Source organism: Lepisosteus oculatus, chromosome 17 (genome assembly GCF_040954835.1).
Source record: "Lepisosteus oculatus isolate fLepOcu1 chromosome 17, fLepOcu1.hap2, whole genome shotgun sequence".
In the NCBI taxonomy this organism is placed as follows: domain Eukaryota; kingdom Metazoa; phylum Chordata; class Actinopteri; order Semionotiformes; family Lepisosteidae; genus Lepisosteus; species Lepisosteus oculatus.
In genome coordinates this window covers 9413681-9429787 of record NC_090712.1, presented here as the reverse complement: position 1 = coordinate 9429787, position 16107 = coordinate 9413681, and the positions used below count along the sequence as shown (strand labels likewise).

Sequence of the window (16107 nt, the reverse complement as noted above, 5' to 3'; positions counted from 1 at the left end):
GTGTGGTCATAATGCAGGCACAATGGTTTGTTGACCATTTTAACTGGCCCTTTCCACAGGATGTTTCCCCTTTGGCAGCCTCCTGTTCTCAGAAGGGACACTGTACTGCAAATAAGCACACTACCGAATGTGCAAGATTTAGATGACTGTCAAAACCTAAAACACTACTATGATTACCACTGGAAAGACATTTGGTGGCTGTTTAACCATTACACCACACATGCCTTATTTGATTCCAAAGCACAAAGTGTTTATTAGATTGGAAAATACAATTAATCTGATTTTGCCATCATTTCAGGTACAGTAAATGAGTGATTATTGTCTTTTCTTTAAAGACTGTCATGGTCTTAGTGTACTTAAAGTGGTCTGACCAATTTCTGCTGGTCTAGAGGTATGGTCTTTGAAGGATACTGTTCAGCAGGTGATGCAGACCTCTTTCTTCAACAGCATGAAACCTCAGGACAAGGTTGAATTTAGCTCAATTAATGTTAAGTGGTCAAAGACATTGGTGGAGCTGTGCTAACGATGAACCCAGTCAGGTCACCAAGAACAGGGTGAAAGGAGAAGTTACAGACACTTTAGCCATGACACAGGACAGGAGCGATGCACCTCTGCTTAACAGAAACCCATAAAACCTGCACTTCAGGAGCTGATCTGGGGACTCCTGCTCTAGGACAAGACCTCAACCACAGAGGCGCTGCTGCTGAATACATCTCAACAGTATATTTCACTGATTACTTCCATACTACCACTTTAGATTAGTGACCTGGTAAAAGGTCTTTGCCTTTGCCTGACACTCCCTTTGTTTCTGTAACACAGTACATTGCTGTTTATGGTATTCAAGGTAGCAAACCTGTTTTTTTGCATTCATTGGTTCTAGTTTTTATGTATAACACTATGGACAAAGTGCCACAAATAATCTTTAGTTAAGTCACAGTTTTATGAAATAAGTCTTTTGAACAAATATCACTAAGGGACTCTAGAGTTGCTTGTCTATCCCTCAGAAATGGGTTCATTAAGAAGGCAGAAGATTCAAGACACTGGAAAGTTTTCATTTTTAAATAAGAAAGGTTGTTATGCATTTCACTTGATGTTTGCGGTTATACTCAAATTTTTCAGGTCATCACTAAATTCCAACAAATATTTGGAGCAGAACAATAATAATCAAAAGTACTCTAATGTCGTTTCCCATGCATTTGCCAGCCAGCTAGAACCTTGGGCTGGAAAAAAAATAAATTTAAAAGAACAGCAGAGGAGAAACAGCTAATGAAAGTAAGCTGTCTAGTGACACTCTGAACGTACGTCACCTTCATTATTAGACTCGCAGTCCTTTGATCTCAAGGAACCGAAGTTAAAAAAAGAAAGAGAAAAGGACCACAATATTCAATATGTAGGGTCTCATGGGTTGTGACTAAGGCTGCATTTGCAATTACTTGGTTCTTGGTGAATCCCTGGAGTCAGCAATCAGTCCACCTGTCGGCTGTGTGGGCAGAGTGTATTTAGTGCCTGAGTGTTAGTGTAGACAGTCTGTTTGCTCTTGTGTGTAATTACCATCGCTGATGGTGTCTGCGGCCAGCTTGCCCACTAGGGTCCTGTCAATTGTCACTTTTTCCAGCTGTGGCCCTGAGAAGCTCAGAGACACCAGCACACCTGAACCTAGGATCAGCTGAAAACACAGAAACACCAGTTAGCACCAATGCAGGACAAGAGCTGGCACCAAAATAACTCTATTCAAAGGTTTTTTTTTATTGTTAAATCCTCCTTTTGCAGCAAAGCAAACTGAGTGTGAACTGTCATTAGGTTTTTCGTGTTCTTTTGCCTTTGGAGGTTAGACAAACACTTTCGATTGACTTTAGCTCAACAGCATCTCTTTTTGGGGGACTCAGCCACAGCTAAAGAAAAAAATATGTCCAACTTTTGAAAAAAACATTTTTTTTTCCCAGAAGATATCTTTTAAGAAAGAAGATGCGCTCACTCAGAATCACCACAGTTAAACGGGATGTTGGAAAACAAAACCTGTGTATTGTTTGCTGAAACTGTGAAACAGAACCACCATATTAGCAGCTCTCAAAGAATGTGAGCCAGTACAGTGAAAGAGGAGAGGGGGAAGTTGCTAGATAATGTCACAATTTCACAATTAATTGTAGGTTATTTTACACAGTTGAAGATAAATTAAGCAGACCAAAAAACACAAGAAATTCAAGTTACAATCAGTTAACTTGTGAAGCTCACAATATTTTGTAGAAATCGTGCACTTTAAATACACTATCCAGCCTTAACGCCCACAGTGTTTATATTTAATACAAAGCTTCATTGAAAGCCAAACTGAACTTTAATTTCCTTGATTTCATGTATTCAATGTATTCACCAGGACCTAAACCCTTCCCAAGAAAGCCTTATCCTCACATCAGGAAAGCACTGTTCTCTCATTTGAGGAGATGCGGTTCTGCTGTAAGCAAAAGCATTGTGCTGCCCAGTGAAGCAAGCAAGGATGCACTTTGACAGCATCACTGGTGGAATTCCAATGACTGTGGTTTGAGGTACATTGGTTCTGTCAGAGACACACAGACAGATGATTTCAATCAAGTATAGCAGTGAAGCGGTTAACTTCACTTGAAACAATTGTGGGAGCCTAATGGAGAATGTAATCTTTTCTAAACGCTACAATCAAATGCCTGTTTCAAGAGCATATGGACCCATAGCTGAGCTGCATAAATATGCTCTCAATTCTATATCACCGTCACCATCGTATGCCTACAGCTCACGGGGCTGAAAAGTGGTTCAGGTCCGTTGGTTTACAACACACTGGCTGAGTGCAGCAGCATTTACCTGACAGAAGTGCTTGTTCTTCCATTTGCTTCGAACACACCGACTGCTGTGGAGCAGCTCCTGAAAGAGAACAGAACAGTCAGCCATTTGCAGCCTGCACACGGTTACCTCTGGGTAAGGTGTTTCTGATTTCAAATTGGTAGAGATTAGCGAGGTGCACAAACAAAGATGCATCTGTTTTAAGATGAGTCGCCATGCTGGGACACAGTTACCTGCACTCCGCTGGCTGATTCACTTCAAATATTGAGACTGTTGACAGAGGGGAAATGGCAATGAGGGAGGGGGGGGGGAGAAGCACAATTGTTTGTTGTCAATCTCATATAAGGTTTTTTTAAAAAAAACATTACCTCCAGCTCCTTGAGTGTGTCTCGAAGTTTCTCGGGACGCTTGTTCTTGAGAGTCCATGGATAGCCACGAGCTGGCAGGAGAGAAGCCATGAAACTTGATACGTTTGTTATTCGACCGGTTCGGGCATATGCTTAGGTGAAAGCGCACCAGAAAGCAAAGGTTCTTGCCTAGCAGGGAAAAGACACTGTTAAGAAAAGAAGGTATGACTGAAGTCTTACCTCCCCATGAGTTATTAGTGTTTTTTTGCTCGGTTTTGTCAGGGGAGAATCAATTGAATTATATTTTATAGTCCCTATATCGTCCCTTTAATTCACAAGATAGTTTTAGAAGTCTTCCCTGAAAAGTAAACCACAAATCCTTTAGCGGCTCATGATAGTCCTCAACAGCACATTCACCCTAGACCATCTACTCACAGCCTGGAAGAAAGGCAAGGATCGACACACAGACTTTATTCAGCAGCGAGGAGCTTGGAATGTGGGGTCAAATATGCCAGCGAGTATCTTTTAAAACCTGTTCTTGTTGGAAAAAAGTACAGTGTGAAATAACTATTTAAGGACTGCATAATACTGAACTGATAAATGTCTTACCTGTGCAAAACAGCAAAGTGTGATATATCTTGATTAGTTTTGTGGAAAAAAAAATATTTGTCTTGGATGCTGAAACTGGCCTGCCCTTCACCTCTGCCAACGTTCTCAAACAAAAGAGCAGAATATATGTTTCTCAGAATAAAGAATCCTCTATTGCATATGTTTTTATGTGTCTGCTTAGAGAGTATATTTTGAAACATTCTACGTTTTGCTCATCCTTCTACCCACGCTGTATCACATCAGGAAATCTCTGGATGGAAAAACATCTCAAATTAAACACAGTATGGGGAAAACATTTTTCCTCCACAGATAGAGAAGTTTGGCTTTATCAAAATAACAAAAGAATGATAAGCAGAAAAAAAATGCACCTGTTAGGACATAGTAATGTAAGATGCTAGGCAGAAATGGGACAAGCCCAAGGTAAATGGCTGCATAAATGCTGTATAACGAGCGAATGCAATCACAAGGGAACAAGCATCCTGGAAAATTAGTTTATTCTAGAAACGTTTTAAAAAATAACATGACCTTAAATTACATATGTGACAGTTGAGGAAGATTCTTTTCACACAGGAAATCACTGGTTTGTATACGGTATCGTAAAATTATTATTTCCACAAAAAGCTTAGGGAAGTGTCAGTCGGTGTGCTGCACTGCCTTGAGCAATAACTAAAGGGTTAAATGGCTGAAAAGACTCAGAACGCCACCATCTGCTGCATTATCCTTACAAAAATGTTTTAGTTGCTATTTTTCTAAGCTTTTTTCTTTATCTGCAGCTCAGACTTCACAATGCATAGCATAAAATATGTACTTTTTGTCGGGCTCCTGTTGAATTTTCAAGTGAATTTACTTATATTAAATACTGTCTATTTCACAAATGTACTACAAAAATTCCACTTGCAGTGTTTTCAATCAAATGCAGCAGGTAATGAACACAAATCAAACACTTCCAATGACTGCATTTTTGCCTTTAATATTGCAGGTACTGTATATCTAGAAATCTTGAGCAGATATGCTCAAAACTTCACAGAGCAAACAGCTATTTTTTTTCTCCCCTAAAAATCTGAATTCAATTCACTTCCCAGCTTGACGGGGAACAATTTCGCTAAAGTTAAAAAGGCAGTAAATGGACCAACTGAGGTAGCATTTTTATTTGGGCTCAATTTACAACCCCTTACGTGTAATACAATATTGACACTAAATAAATGCCGCTCCACTCTGCATTACATATTTCACATCCCCACTTAATATTGTTCACTCCCTGTTACAAAAAACTTGTAATTTCCCATAAGGCTTCCCTCCAGCGAAAAAGTTAATTGAATTCTCTGTTGAGTTCAGGCACTGCATATACATTTGCATTAATATGGAAACGAGGTCTGTTTTTTAAGATGCTGTAATCAAATCAAATCTGTTTTTAAACCATTAAGAAATTTCCTTTAAAAGAGCAAGAAACTAAATAAATCAATTTAAATAAATAGAGAAGTGATGGCAGCACAGAGCAGTGTGTTTGTCTCCTGATAAGGGTGTTTATATTTCCCTTCTGGGCACCTGGTTTGAATCCAGAGTAGGTCTAGTGATTGAGAGTTATTTCTGGATGATGGCTATACTATATTAGCCCTTAATGATACAATAATGTGCAGGTTTGAACCCCAATACAGAGGAAGCAGGAATTCCCCCCCAACAACACTGAAGTGCCAACTCAGGACAGATAAATTAGTATTTTTTTAACATCAATATAAGCATCAGCTGTAGATGACAGGTAGAAAAAGAGCATGAAACATGAAAAGGAAATTAAGACCTGGGTTTGCTTTTTCATTAACGTGGCATGCCTTTGTGGGATGGGTCATTCGAACTACAACAGCTAGCGAATGGTTTCACCAACAAGCTTCTTCATTGCAATGCCCTATCGGTTTCCTCTTTCTTAAATTGCACACAACACAATAGCACAGAATGTCATCCTCTAAAAATGTTTTGTTTTGGGCTTTTAGTTTATTGTTTAAAGAAACGAATGTGCTCTACTCAATACCAGACTAGATGCCAGTTGAGATGAAGTCGAGATTCAAATGTCACCCTCACTCTAAAAACTAAAACGGTTTGCATAAAACGTTTGATTTCTTACAATATTTATTGTGGATAGTGTTTTTTATTTAGTGATCGATTTTGATTTTTTAAATTTAGTTTGTTGAATGGAAGACAGACTTATTTGTCCACTTTATTTTTTAAGGTGACCAATAAACATGGATACGGCCAAAAGGCTTGCATCAATACATTTATGCACTCTCTCCTTCTTTTGTTTTGATGTTCAATTGCTTCTGCAAAGATGTCTATCACTTGCTTGTGTGTATTAGCTTTTATTAGCTAGTTTACATAGCAGTTTACAATAGCAACTGAATGAAGAGAGCTATGTGATATTTATCTGATCTACAGCCTATCAAAACACCTTTTGTCGATGGGCAAAATATCTAATAGGATTTCAATAATCACAGTACAAGGATTTTGACACTGTGCTTCTGTGACTAAGTTAAAATGAAAAACACAGCCAACACATTACCCAAGTAAAAAGATTAGTGTCCTGCAAATTCATTGAAATCACAAGAACAACTTGAGAGAATATGGATGGCTTTTTCTGTAAATATTTCTACTCTCCGCCAACTCAGAATCTTAAACTACAAAGTTTTTGCTCAATTCAAACAAATAAATAAAGGCTTACCAAAAAAACAGGTAGAACTGCTATAAAATAAGGTGACTTACTTTCTAAAAAATGCTGCTTCTCTTCAAAGTAGTGACGTTCAGTCGGTGTTACTAAAAAACAAAAATGACAAGTTATTTGGTAGAGTATGATACTCGCATTTTATATGTTCTACAAGAACAGTTTCAGTGTTCTATTTTCTGCTGCTAGTGTCTTCAAACCTCCTTTTAAGTGTTCAGAGAGGGGAAGAAAATGTAATTTGCACATTCACAAGCCACAGCCTCAACTTGGCAGTGAATAAAATACTTCTGTAGCTACAACAGGTGGGTCAGGACGACAGCACTCCTTGTATTATCGGATAGTGAGATGCCTTGAAACTGAATCCAGTTCTTCTCTGTCTGTCAGCAGCTCTGAGCAGACAATATATTACAGCCACACCCTGAACAAAGGTGCCACACAAGCTTCCTCCTTAACCTGCCCCCAAACAGGAAGCAACCTTAGCTGGAAGGACCTTTTGGCAGTTCAAGAAACTTCCAGGATTAATAGAATTAATCAGATAAAGACCCTTTATTATACAAGAAGAATCTCACTATTTTTTATAAGGCACCTGCTGGGAGGGAAGCTGAGCTGATCCTGACAAATGAGCCTGTGACTCCCCCTGCTGGATCAAGCATGCCATGACAAGCTAGTAACGTCAAGGATGCTCAAATAATTACTGCCTCATAAGAATATAAAAACGGCAAAAATCAATTTGCACAGTTTCAATTACGCAGAAATGAGTCAGCTCTTTCTTTCTCCCTCTCTCTCTGTCTCTCCCCCCTCTTTCACTCAGTTATCAAGCAATACTTTTGTAATCCTCAGAATTAAAAGGATTTCAGCAAAGAGCAGCATCTCTACTGAAGATTTTAATGAAAGGGACACCAGACTAACTCTAAAGTGCTTCAGAGAGCAGGGAAACACCCACTTGATTAAGAATCATGAAGAAAGAAAGAAATCAAATGAATGGAAACAAAATAAGGAGCTCAGACTCACTGGCACTTGAATAGCTTAACCTGCACATGGATTTTAGAGCCTCAATCACTGCCCACTGGGATGAGGTCAAGAGATGCCTGTCTTAAACTAAGGTTACCGATGCCAAGATTACAGTTCTACCACATAACCTGCACAAAGAAATTAACAAAACATGGCATACGAGAACTGATTTTGATCAAACTGAATGAAAAAGCATACTTAGAGATTCATAATAATTAGCATTTTATGTCTGACTTTATCTTAAATCCTCTGTTTTAAACACCCTTTTCTGTGATTTAATCTCAGTAAGGATAGTGTGTTGTTGACCAAAGGAGAGTTGCAAAAGTACTGATTGCCTTGGTACACCAGTAACACAAACAGCTCCACTGAGTAAATAGTTAGCAAAATTGTTCAAAGTAAGTGGCTTAACAGGGGTTTAACAACAAAAACCATAACACCATAAACTGAGTTATCAATTCTGAATTACTGCACCTTGATTCTTTGAAAGAGAAAGGGGATGATTACTTTAGCCAAATCTATCACACAGCCATTCATTTCTATAACAAAATTATTATAATTGAACCTTTCAAACACAGCTATGTAGTTTAGAAACAAAAGGCTGTGTTTTAGGCATTAAACAACATTTTCAGCATTAATTTTGAAACAATCTCTGAGGTTGAAGCAAAAACTTTCTCAAAGGAATTTAGCCTGTTTAATGGCAAAAATAAAATCTGGCGTTACGCAACATGGCTTAATTTGCTAATCTCCTGCAACCCTGCAAACTTTAAACAGCTTTCATATCTGAAAGAACAACAAATAATGACAAAATAAATACAGAGGTTCACTCAAGAAAGGATGTTTTATTCTTTTGGAAAGGAAGTATTAAGAAATCTGATAGCAAATGTTACAGCAAATTCATTACACTACAGAAGTTCTGATACCTGTCTCACCACTTATATAGTAACACTATCACTCCACACAGCTGAATCGTTCTTATAAATGTGGCTGCTTTTGGATATAAAATGGACTCAATGGCATTTTCACAGCCATAAAAAATATCTTATACAACAACATAAGCTTAGTATTTTCTATGAACACCTATTACATTTATCTGTGTTGCCAAGACTTTGAGAAATAAGAAATTATTTTTTGTATTGTTAAATTGTAAGCAAAAAAAGCTAAGTTCTGTGAATTGTTGTGGGCCTGAGTGATTAAAGAAAGCTATTCTTTGGCATGTTTCATTCTTGTTCATTGAAAGAGATATTCAGATGGTTTTCAATATGTTGCTTAAGGCTAAAAAAACATCTTCAAAACTGTGATATTAAGATCTGAACTTGCTTATATGGCCCCAGTGGACACTATTTAATCAACAGTGATTAAAGATCTTCATCTTTATTCTTTTGAGTTTTGGAAATGTCACGCCATATACCTGCAACTGTTGTCATTGCTAGGAAAAGGGCAAAAGAAAAAAGTTTTTTACCTGGTTCCCCTTTATCATAGTACTGATACGTGCCAATATCAGTATCTGTGGACAAAATAAACACTGTTAGAAGTGAACAGATCAGCAACTGTGCGCTACAGGATAAACAATCATTATCTTCCCATGTCCAGCGCCATCTGGTGCATAGTGAGAGAGATAAGACCAGAGACGTGGAAGGAACGGATTTGCAGCAATGGATTTTAATAAAGGGAGATCACTATGCCCATCAATGCCTTTACCCACAAGGATATCTTTCTTTCCTAAATCAGCTCCTAGGAAGCGCTGGCATTATTTTTCATGGCACCAAAACTATGTGACTTTCACAATGCACCAATTTTCTTTAGGCATAGGTCAGCACTGGCGATCTATTTTCATTTACCACTGGATGCATGGATCACACATAAGATCCATACAGCACTTACACGGTTATTAAAATCATGGCAAAATCCAAGCCAAACTTAACTGCAACAGGAGATGTTCGTACAAGTAATTCTTGGTGCTGCCTAGTAATTATCGCTCACTTCTTTCAAATTACATAACATTTAATGGTACATTCAAAAAGAAGATGAAACCTGAGGGCAATGGTCTCCATTTGAATTTGAATGTGGGACTTATATGTCCTACACAGCTGGGTTTGCTTGAATAGACACATTGCCTGTGACCGAATGCTTAATTTATGTGTTTGTGGGAGACAGGCCTTGTGAATAGACTAGAAATAAGAACACTGTGTACCTCTATTACATAGAAGTGACAATAACCTTAAACCTTGCCACATACTGCCAGAGTTTCCAGTCTAAAGACAATCATCCCATGTGAAAGGTTATTAGAGTATGGATTAAAACATCTTTGAAACAAAATCAGACAAACAAGAGCGAATCAATCTGTCTGAATACATACAATCTAGCATCCTGTGTCTGTCTGTACTGAGCAGAGAAGCACTCATCATTGCCATCCAGAGGAGATAGACAACAGAGGTGTAATGTAACAACAGATTTCTTTTTCTGTCTTCCTGGATTTAAGGTGACATATAGCCTCTAACCCATTTTAACCCTGGGTGGGACAGAGATACATCCCCCGATGTTGTGAAGTGGTATGATCTGATCAGTGACCTGCACAGTAGCATCCTGTTACGGTGGTCTATATCTTCACATACTATTGCACTGAGTCATGGGACACTCACAGATCCTCCATCTTTCTAGATGGGATTTAGAGTACTGCTTTTAAATACTAAATGGCCATTTATGTTTGGAGAGAAGAATAAAACAACCTAATGCTGCTCTCAAACTGAAAGTTGGGAGCATTAGGCAAACAGAATATTATGAAGTTGTTCAGTGACCACTGCATATACAGTACTGCAGTGTAGTCAGGCAAAGGTGAGTCCTGCGTTTTCAAGAAAGCTTTATTAAAACAAGAAGTACATCATCAGACAGCTTCACATTGGATTGATATTTTCAGCCATAACTGGCTTATCTTGTGTTACAATGAGCAAACCTTATACAATGTTTAATATGACACAACTGCCTCTTTCTGTTCTCTTTTGGGTTTCAAAAAGACTTGCTTGCTTTCGAAGGAGGATCATGTGTATAATTTTCTTATCATAAGTGGTTAATATTTCTTGTTTCCTAGATTAATGACAGAGTTCTTGTTTGGATGAGATAATGTAGTATTTGACAGCATAGTCTGAGCTACTTTGTCTTTGCTCTTGAAGGACATTCTGCCAGTTTTTATTTGGGTTATTGGGTTAAACAAATTACAAACCTTTAATTTGCCTGTTTAAATAACAAACAGCTGTGATACTGCTGTCACACCATGCCTATACCTATGATGCAATACATTCCTTTTTAAACAGCAATACAGTACTGTAATGAGACAAGCTTGTGTTGATTAAATAAGGAGAGATAAGCAACCAAATTGGTTTACTCTGAAAGTGAATCTCAGGATGGAAGGAAAGCGGTGGTTCAGTATTTTAGATAGCAGGCCTCATGTTGGCTGATGTACACAATCCAGCAGGTAGAAGTCATTTTATCTAAGTTTTATTTAATGATGTACATACAGGATGAAGAAAGCTAGGTAGCTCAGTTGGTTTAAGCATAACATTAATAACATCAAGGTCTAGGATCAGATCTTTGTCCACCATGATGGCAAAGGAGCAGTATTCCATTCTTTCACCTTACTTTGACCATATTATTAATGGTAATGTGGCCCAGTGTGCCACTCAGCACAAATGGACTTGAGAGTGACAGAGCTGCATACAAGATGGCCAGATATAACCAGGTGTGTAAATTTCAGATCCCATCTAATTGCCAAATTTAGCCATAAGTTCAGTTTGCCTGATCAAAATGGAGCCTGAACTTCATTTTCAACACTATTAGATCCAGAGGTTTTCATCAATCGACTATAATGATCTACAATAGACTGCACAAGTCATTAACCATTTCTTTGTGATGCACATTGATAAAACCTAGTAGACTGTGGTGCAAATAAATGTTCTGTTACAAAAACAGAGATATTTAAGAGATATTTAAGTTTACTGTGGGCACTTAAACAGAAAGCCATACGGCACTATGAGAAAGCACTTGCCTGCCGCAGGGTGTAGGAAGGGGTTAGCATTGAACAAGAATGTAAACTGCCGCTGCACAGAATTGGCACGTAAAGTAAAAAGGTGCAGACAAATGACGGCCAGATTAATTACCCTTGACATGCAAGGAACTCCTCAAGGACCACAAGTGCAGCTCAGTCAGGCAGAAAGACATCTGATTGTGAAGGGAAACCTGATTCTGTTGAAACAAGAAAAAAAAAGACAACAAACATAAAAGATAACTCTCTTGATGGCTGTTAAAAGTTCTCCACCACAAGAGCTCTTACCAGTCTATTGTAGAGTAATCTGTGGAAGCCTGGTCAGTCCAAAAGTCATGTCATATTTTACGCCAAAGGGCTTTTATGTTGTTGGTTTAGCATTGACATTTAACTCAGTATGCTGCACAGATGCGACTCAGTTGAAGGAAGAGCTTAAAATAAGGCACTAGTGGGTGTTTTTCCTCTTCAAAAACACATCCATGCCTTGATGTTAAATAAAGGGTCCAATGTAAAAACCTTGCAGTCAGAAGTTATTTTCCAAAAGTTTCATTGACCCTTCTGTACATTTTAGCACTGTTCATAAGGATGTTCTCCCTTGTTAACTTCAATTTTGAAACAATTGTATTTAAACAAATTGTATTGTATTTCTTAAATGTGAAATAATGCAATAAAAGCCCTCAACACTTGATATGTGTGCTGCTGAGCTACAGTTTGTAAAGATCTGACACTATGTAGATGGAATGAGGAAAGCCTTGGGTGGTTAGTAATACAGAATTCTGACAGCTCACCTCCTTTTCTATTTTGTTGTCTTTGTCATTTTGCCGCCTGTGAATAGCGAGGGCCCTGGTACCAAACACAGTCAGGCTCATTGCCAGCAGGGGCCTGGAGAGACTCCCCTCAGAACTCTGCACGCTCACCCTCCTCCTAACCTGAATACCTCCTGCCACTGGAGCCTGGGCCTCGTCCAAGTCACGCTGCCAAGACGCGCAGAGAGAGGCCAAGCTGTGCTGCCATTTCTTCACTAAAAAGGAAACTGCACGTACCAGTGTCCACCAGGAGCTACGCTAAGAGCACCATGACTCCTGATTGCAGACCCGAACTGAACTTCAACCCAAGGTCGAGTCAAATGGTCATTTTCACATTTATTTATACCATCCTAATCTCCTAATCTGTGTATACAGTTTCTAAAGAAAATCACCTCATCTTCAAACGCAAACAATCAGTATAAAGGTCGCAGGATTATTCCTTCTAGTTTTCAAGCATATTTACAGGGTTGTTACAGGAGGTTTGAAAAAATACATAACTCGGCAACAGATCATTAGAGCCTTTTGTTCTGAATTTAAAAAAAACAGCTTAGCACAGACATTAACTGTTTCCTCTGTTTCATTTAAAGGCAAAATAAAAACCCTTCTAAAAGCAGAAGATAAAAATAAAGAATATTTGCTATGTTGTAATAGGTCTAATGAGAGTTTGGGAAGGGTTTTTGAGCAGATCAGGAACTTTACAGCATGATAAGTGGAAGCATCACAGAAAAAGAGCTGTGAGGTTTGTGCTGTATTCACCTTCTATAGCAGGATAACACATAAAAGGGAGCAGGTATCCATCGTTTCCACTCATCACTCAGTTCTGAAAAGACTTTTATCACTAAGATGCAGAAGACAGGCTCAGGATATCAGAGCTCTCAGCACCCCAAAGCAAAGCATACTGCTACCGCTGGCCACAGTGAAGCCACTGAGACCAGGTCACAGCAGATGTTGAAAACCTGACTTTTAAACTGGCAACAACAGCTAAATACCGTATTCCTACTACTGACACTGCTGATATACAGCTGCATCCGAGACAAAATGTGTGCATTCAGAGTAACAGGTCCTTTATTGTTACAGGTCACGTAGTTAAAGCTGAGAGCTTGCAGAGTCTTATCTGGTCCTCAGGCTGCATGAAGAGAATGGCAGCCACACACTGTCCAGAAAAATACTGATAAATCAGAAACTACAAACCAGTGTACCAAGTATTGTTGATTAATACCTTTAGCGCAGTAAGTGAATATGTAATCTATTGACAAGCTTTTAAAAAAAATTCAGAGTAGGCTCTTTTAATTAAAAAAAAAACTTGTCTAGATGTGCAATTTATTTTCTGAAACAGAAGAGCTCCTTTCACTTTACTCTATATAAAACTGCATATTGAACAGCCTCTCGATATAAAAAATTATATCTACCAGTTATTGACCATAAACATCAGGATGAGGATTTACTTAAGAAAAAAAATAATCATTTTTTGTAGTTTTAGCTACAAAAAAGGGTGGTGGGTCCACAAAATTATGAATACACACTGTTAACCACTTTGCAAAGAAAATAAACTATCAGGAAAAAAAATATGAATAAAATGCAACTAGGTACAGCAAGGCCACTAACATTTAAAAGGTTTCCCACTAACAAAACCTGCTTAAGACCAAAGTGTTCCGTAATATGACTTGTTTACAGAACTGGGAACAGCTGTTAATGCAACATTCACAGATGAGGACAAATTGGTAGTCCTTGAGTGCCCATACATTAGCATGTGTTAATGGGTTTCTGGTAACATGCTTGTTTGTGTCAAGCTGCACACACTTTAATGTATGAAAGGGAGATGAGCACAAGTAGAGGAGGCAAGCTGGAACTGGGAGCGGTCTGCTGGACTAGCCCTTCTTCTTAAGGCAGAATGTCTGAGACCTTGAGCCCACATTAAAGGGAAAAAAACCGCCCGAGGAACGCAGAGCTTCCTGGGTGTTGGTAAGGAAGAGTTCAGCAGCTATGTCAGCCTTTAGCTTATTTCCTAGCATTACTGTACGTACCCTTTAAACATTCTTCCTTCAAAGGGAAATGTAATTACTTTTTAACAAAGACAACTTGAGTGCTTATTTGAATTTTGACAAGCTGTCATTTGCACCTGATGCAACTGCTTTACATTCCTGCGAGCGTCAGGCACTGCAGGCTGTTGTGAAGCCCGCTCCCGATTAGCAATGAACCGTGAAGGAGACGGCAAGAGACATGAAGAGGGCTGGACCAGCAGTTCCTGCTTTACTGGGCTCCTCCTTGTCTCTGCCACATCAGCTGGGGCACTTTGCCACCTCCCCAAGCTCACAGCAGAGCCAAGCATCTCCCAGGGGCACAGGCGTTGCCTGGAAGGCTGTTGTGACCATGCCTCTGGTGCAGGCAGACGCTCTTGCCTAGTTCCAACACACAGAGGGTTCGAGCTGCGCTGCTGGCTTATCGGACTGGACCAATCAAGCCCAAACAATGCCTAAACACCCAGCCAGGCCTGCGAGGCTTATCTCCTCATGTTAAGAAACAGTATGGCACAGGATCACTTTAATCCTGACGGAAAGTGACCAGCAGAACATGCAGGGGAGCTGGGACAATTCTGTTCCAGTTGTGATACAGCTTAACCACTGGAGCATTCTCTGGAATTCTCTAAAAAAAACAGAACTGATTTGCACAGAATGACACATCAGTACAAAGTGTTCTGAAAAGCAAATTATGGAACTGTGATTACACCATATTACTTTATATGCTGCTTAATTTAAGCTAACCTGAGGTATCACAGTTATGAAAATTACAGTATGAATTGCAGCAGGTAAATAGGCTACAGCTATTACTCTCAGCCCTGTTCTAGCCTTCTTTGTATACAATACATTAAACATTTATTCTAGCTCCTTCTTTTCAGAAAGAAGTTTGTAATCTAGACATCATTGGCTTATGAGTAAGGAAACAGTTCCTAAGCAGTTGGCCAAGTGTGTGAATTTATCATAGTGGTGGTCCTGGTTAAAGAAGATATGAAAACTTGCCTGATTGGAAGAACCACAGTAATTGGCATCTGATGTCTTTATTAAGGATGCCATTTACAGTGGGATCCCAGAAGAAAAACTGCGTCTTCCCTGCTCATCGTTCTGAGCAGAACCTTTTACTGCTAAGAGGAGGTGTGGCGCAGACAGAGAACAGGGATCTGTGAGCTCTCGGCACCCTGGGGCAGAATCACACTGTGTCCATTGAGAAATCTGAAGCCACTGAGGCCAGCACTCAGGGATATAAACACAGAAAACTCTCAAACTTCAAAACTGACAACCAAAGCCGACAAAACCCATTTTTGCTGCTGACAATGCTAAAGTACATCTAAATTTCAATTAGGTGTGAGTTCAGGATAGCACATATTTATTGCAGACCATGCCACAGAGGTTATAGCTGAGAGTCTGTGGAGACAGAGGCAGTGGGGTGGTTATCTAGGCCTTATATATAGCAATCTGTAGAGATATCTAGTCCTTATTGTGAAGAGATAATGTGACTGACACTAACGTTACATAAAGGAGATGGACTTTCAAAAAATCTGAAGATCGTTCTCTAATAATGCAAGATAATAGATGGATATTTCAATGAAAATAAACTCGAAACAGACCGGTTTCAAGCTCTTTGGATAGCATACTGAGAAACAAATGAATAAATACAGAAGAATCGATTCTCAAGTTGAAAGTGGTAAAAAGGGTTGAAGGCAGCTTTAAAACTAAAATAATATGTGCTGTTGAATTGATTTTAGATTTGAACAGGTAACATCATTTT

The 16107-nt window shown here is 39.0% G+C and overlaps 1 protein-coding gene across 2 annotated transcripts in view; it reads right to left on the bottom strand.

The window, feature by feature from the left end:
* The window catches only part of wdpcp (WD repeat containing planar cell polarity effector), a 68191-nt gene that overhangs the window by 35430 nt on the left and 16654 nt on the right, over positions 1 to 16107 (bottom strand). For both annotated transcript variants that reach the window (XM_015363063.2, XM_015363064.2), the window contains exons 2-7: positions 11634 to 11718; positions 8942 to 8986; positions 6513 to 6563; positions 3177 to 3247; positions 2830 to 2889; positions 1552 to 1666 (exon numbers count right to left, since the gene is read on the bottom strand). In XM_015363063.2, the coding sequence (XP_015218549.2) occupies positions 1552 to 1666; positions 2830 to 2889; positions 3177 to 3247; positions 6513 to 6563; positions 8942 to 8986; positions 11634 to 11694 (403 nt within the window). In that variant the 5' untranslated portion in view covers positions 11695 to 11718. The remainder of the gene's footprint in view (positions 1 to 1551; positions 1667 to 2829; positions 2890 to 3176; positions 3248 to 6512; positions 6564 to 8941; positions 8987 to 11633; positions 11719 to 16107) is intronic.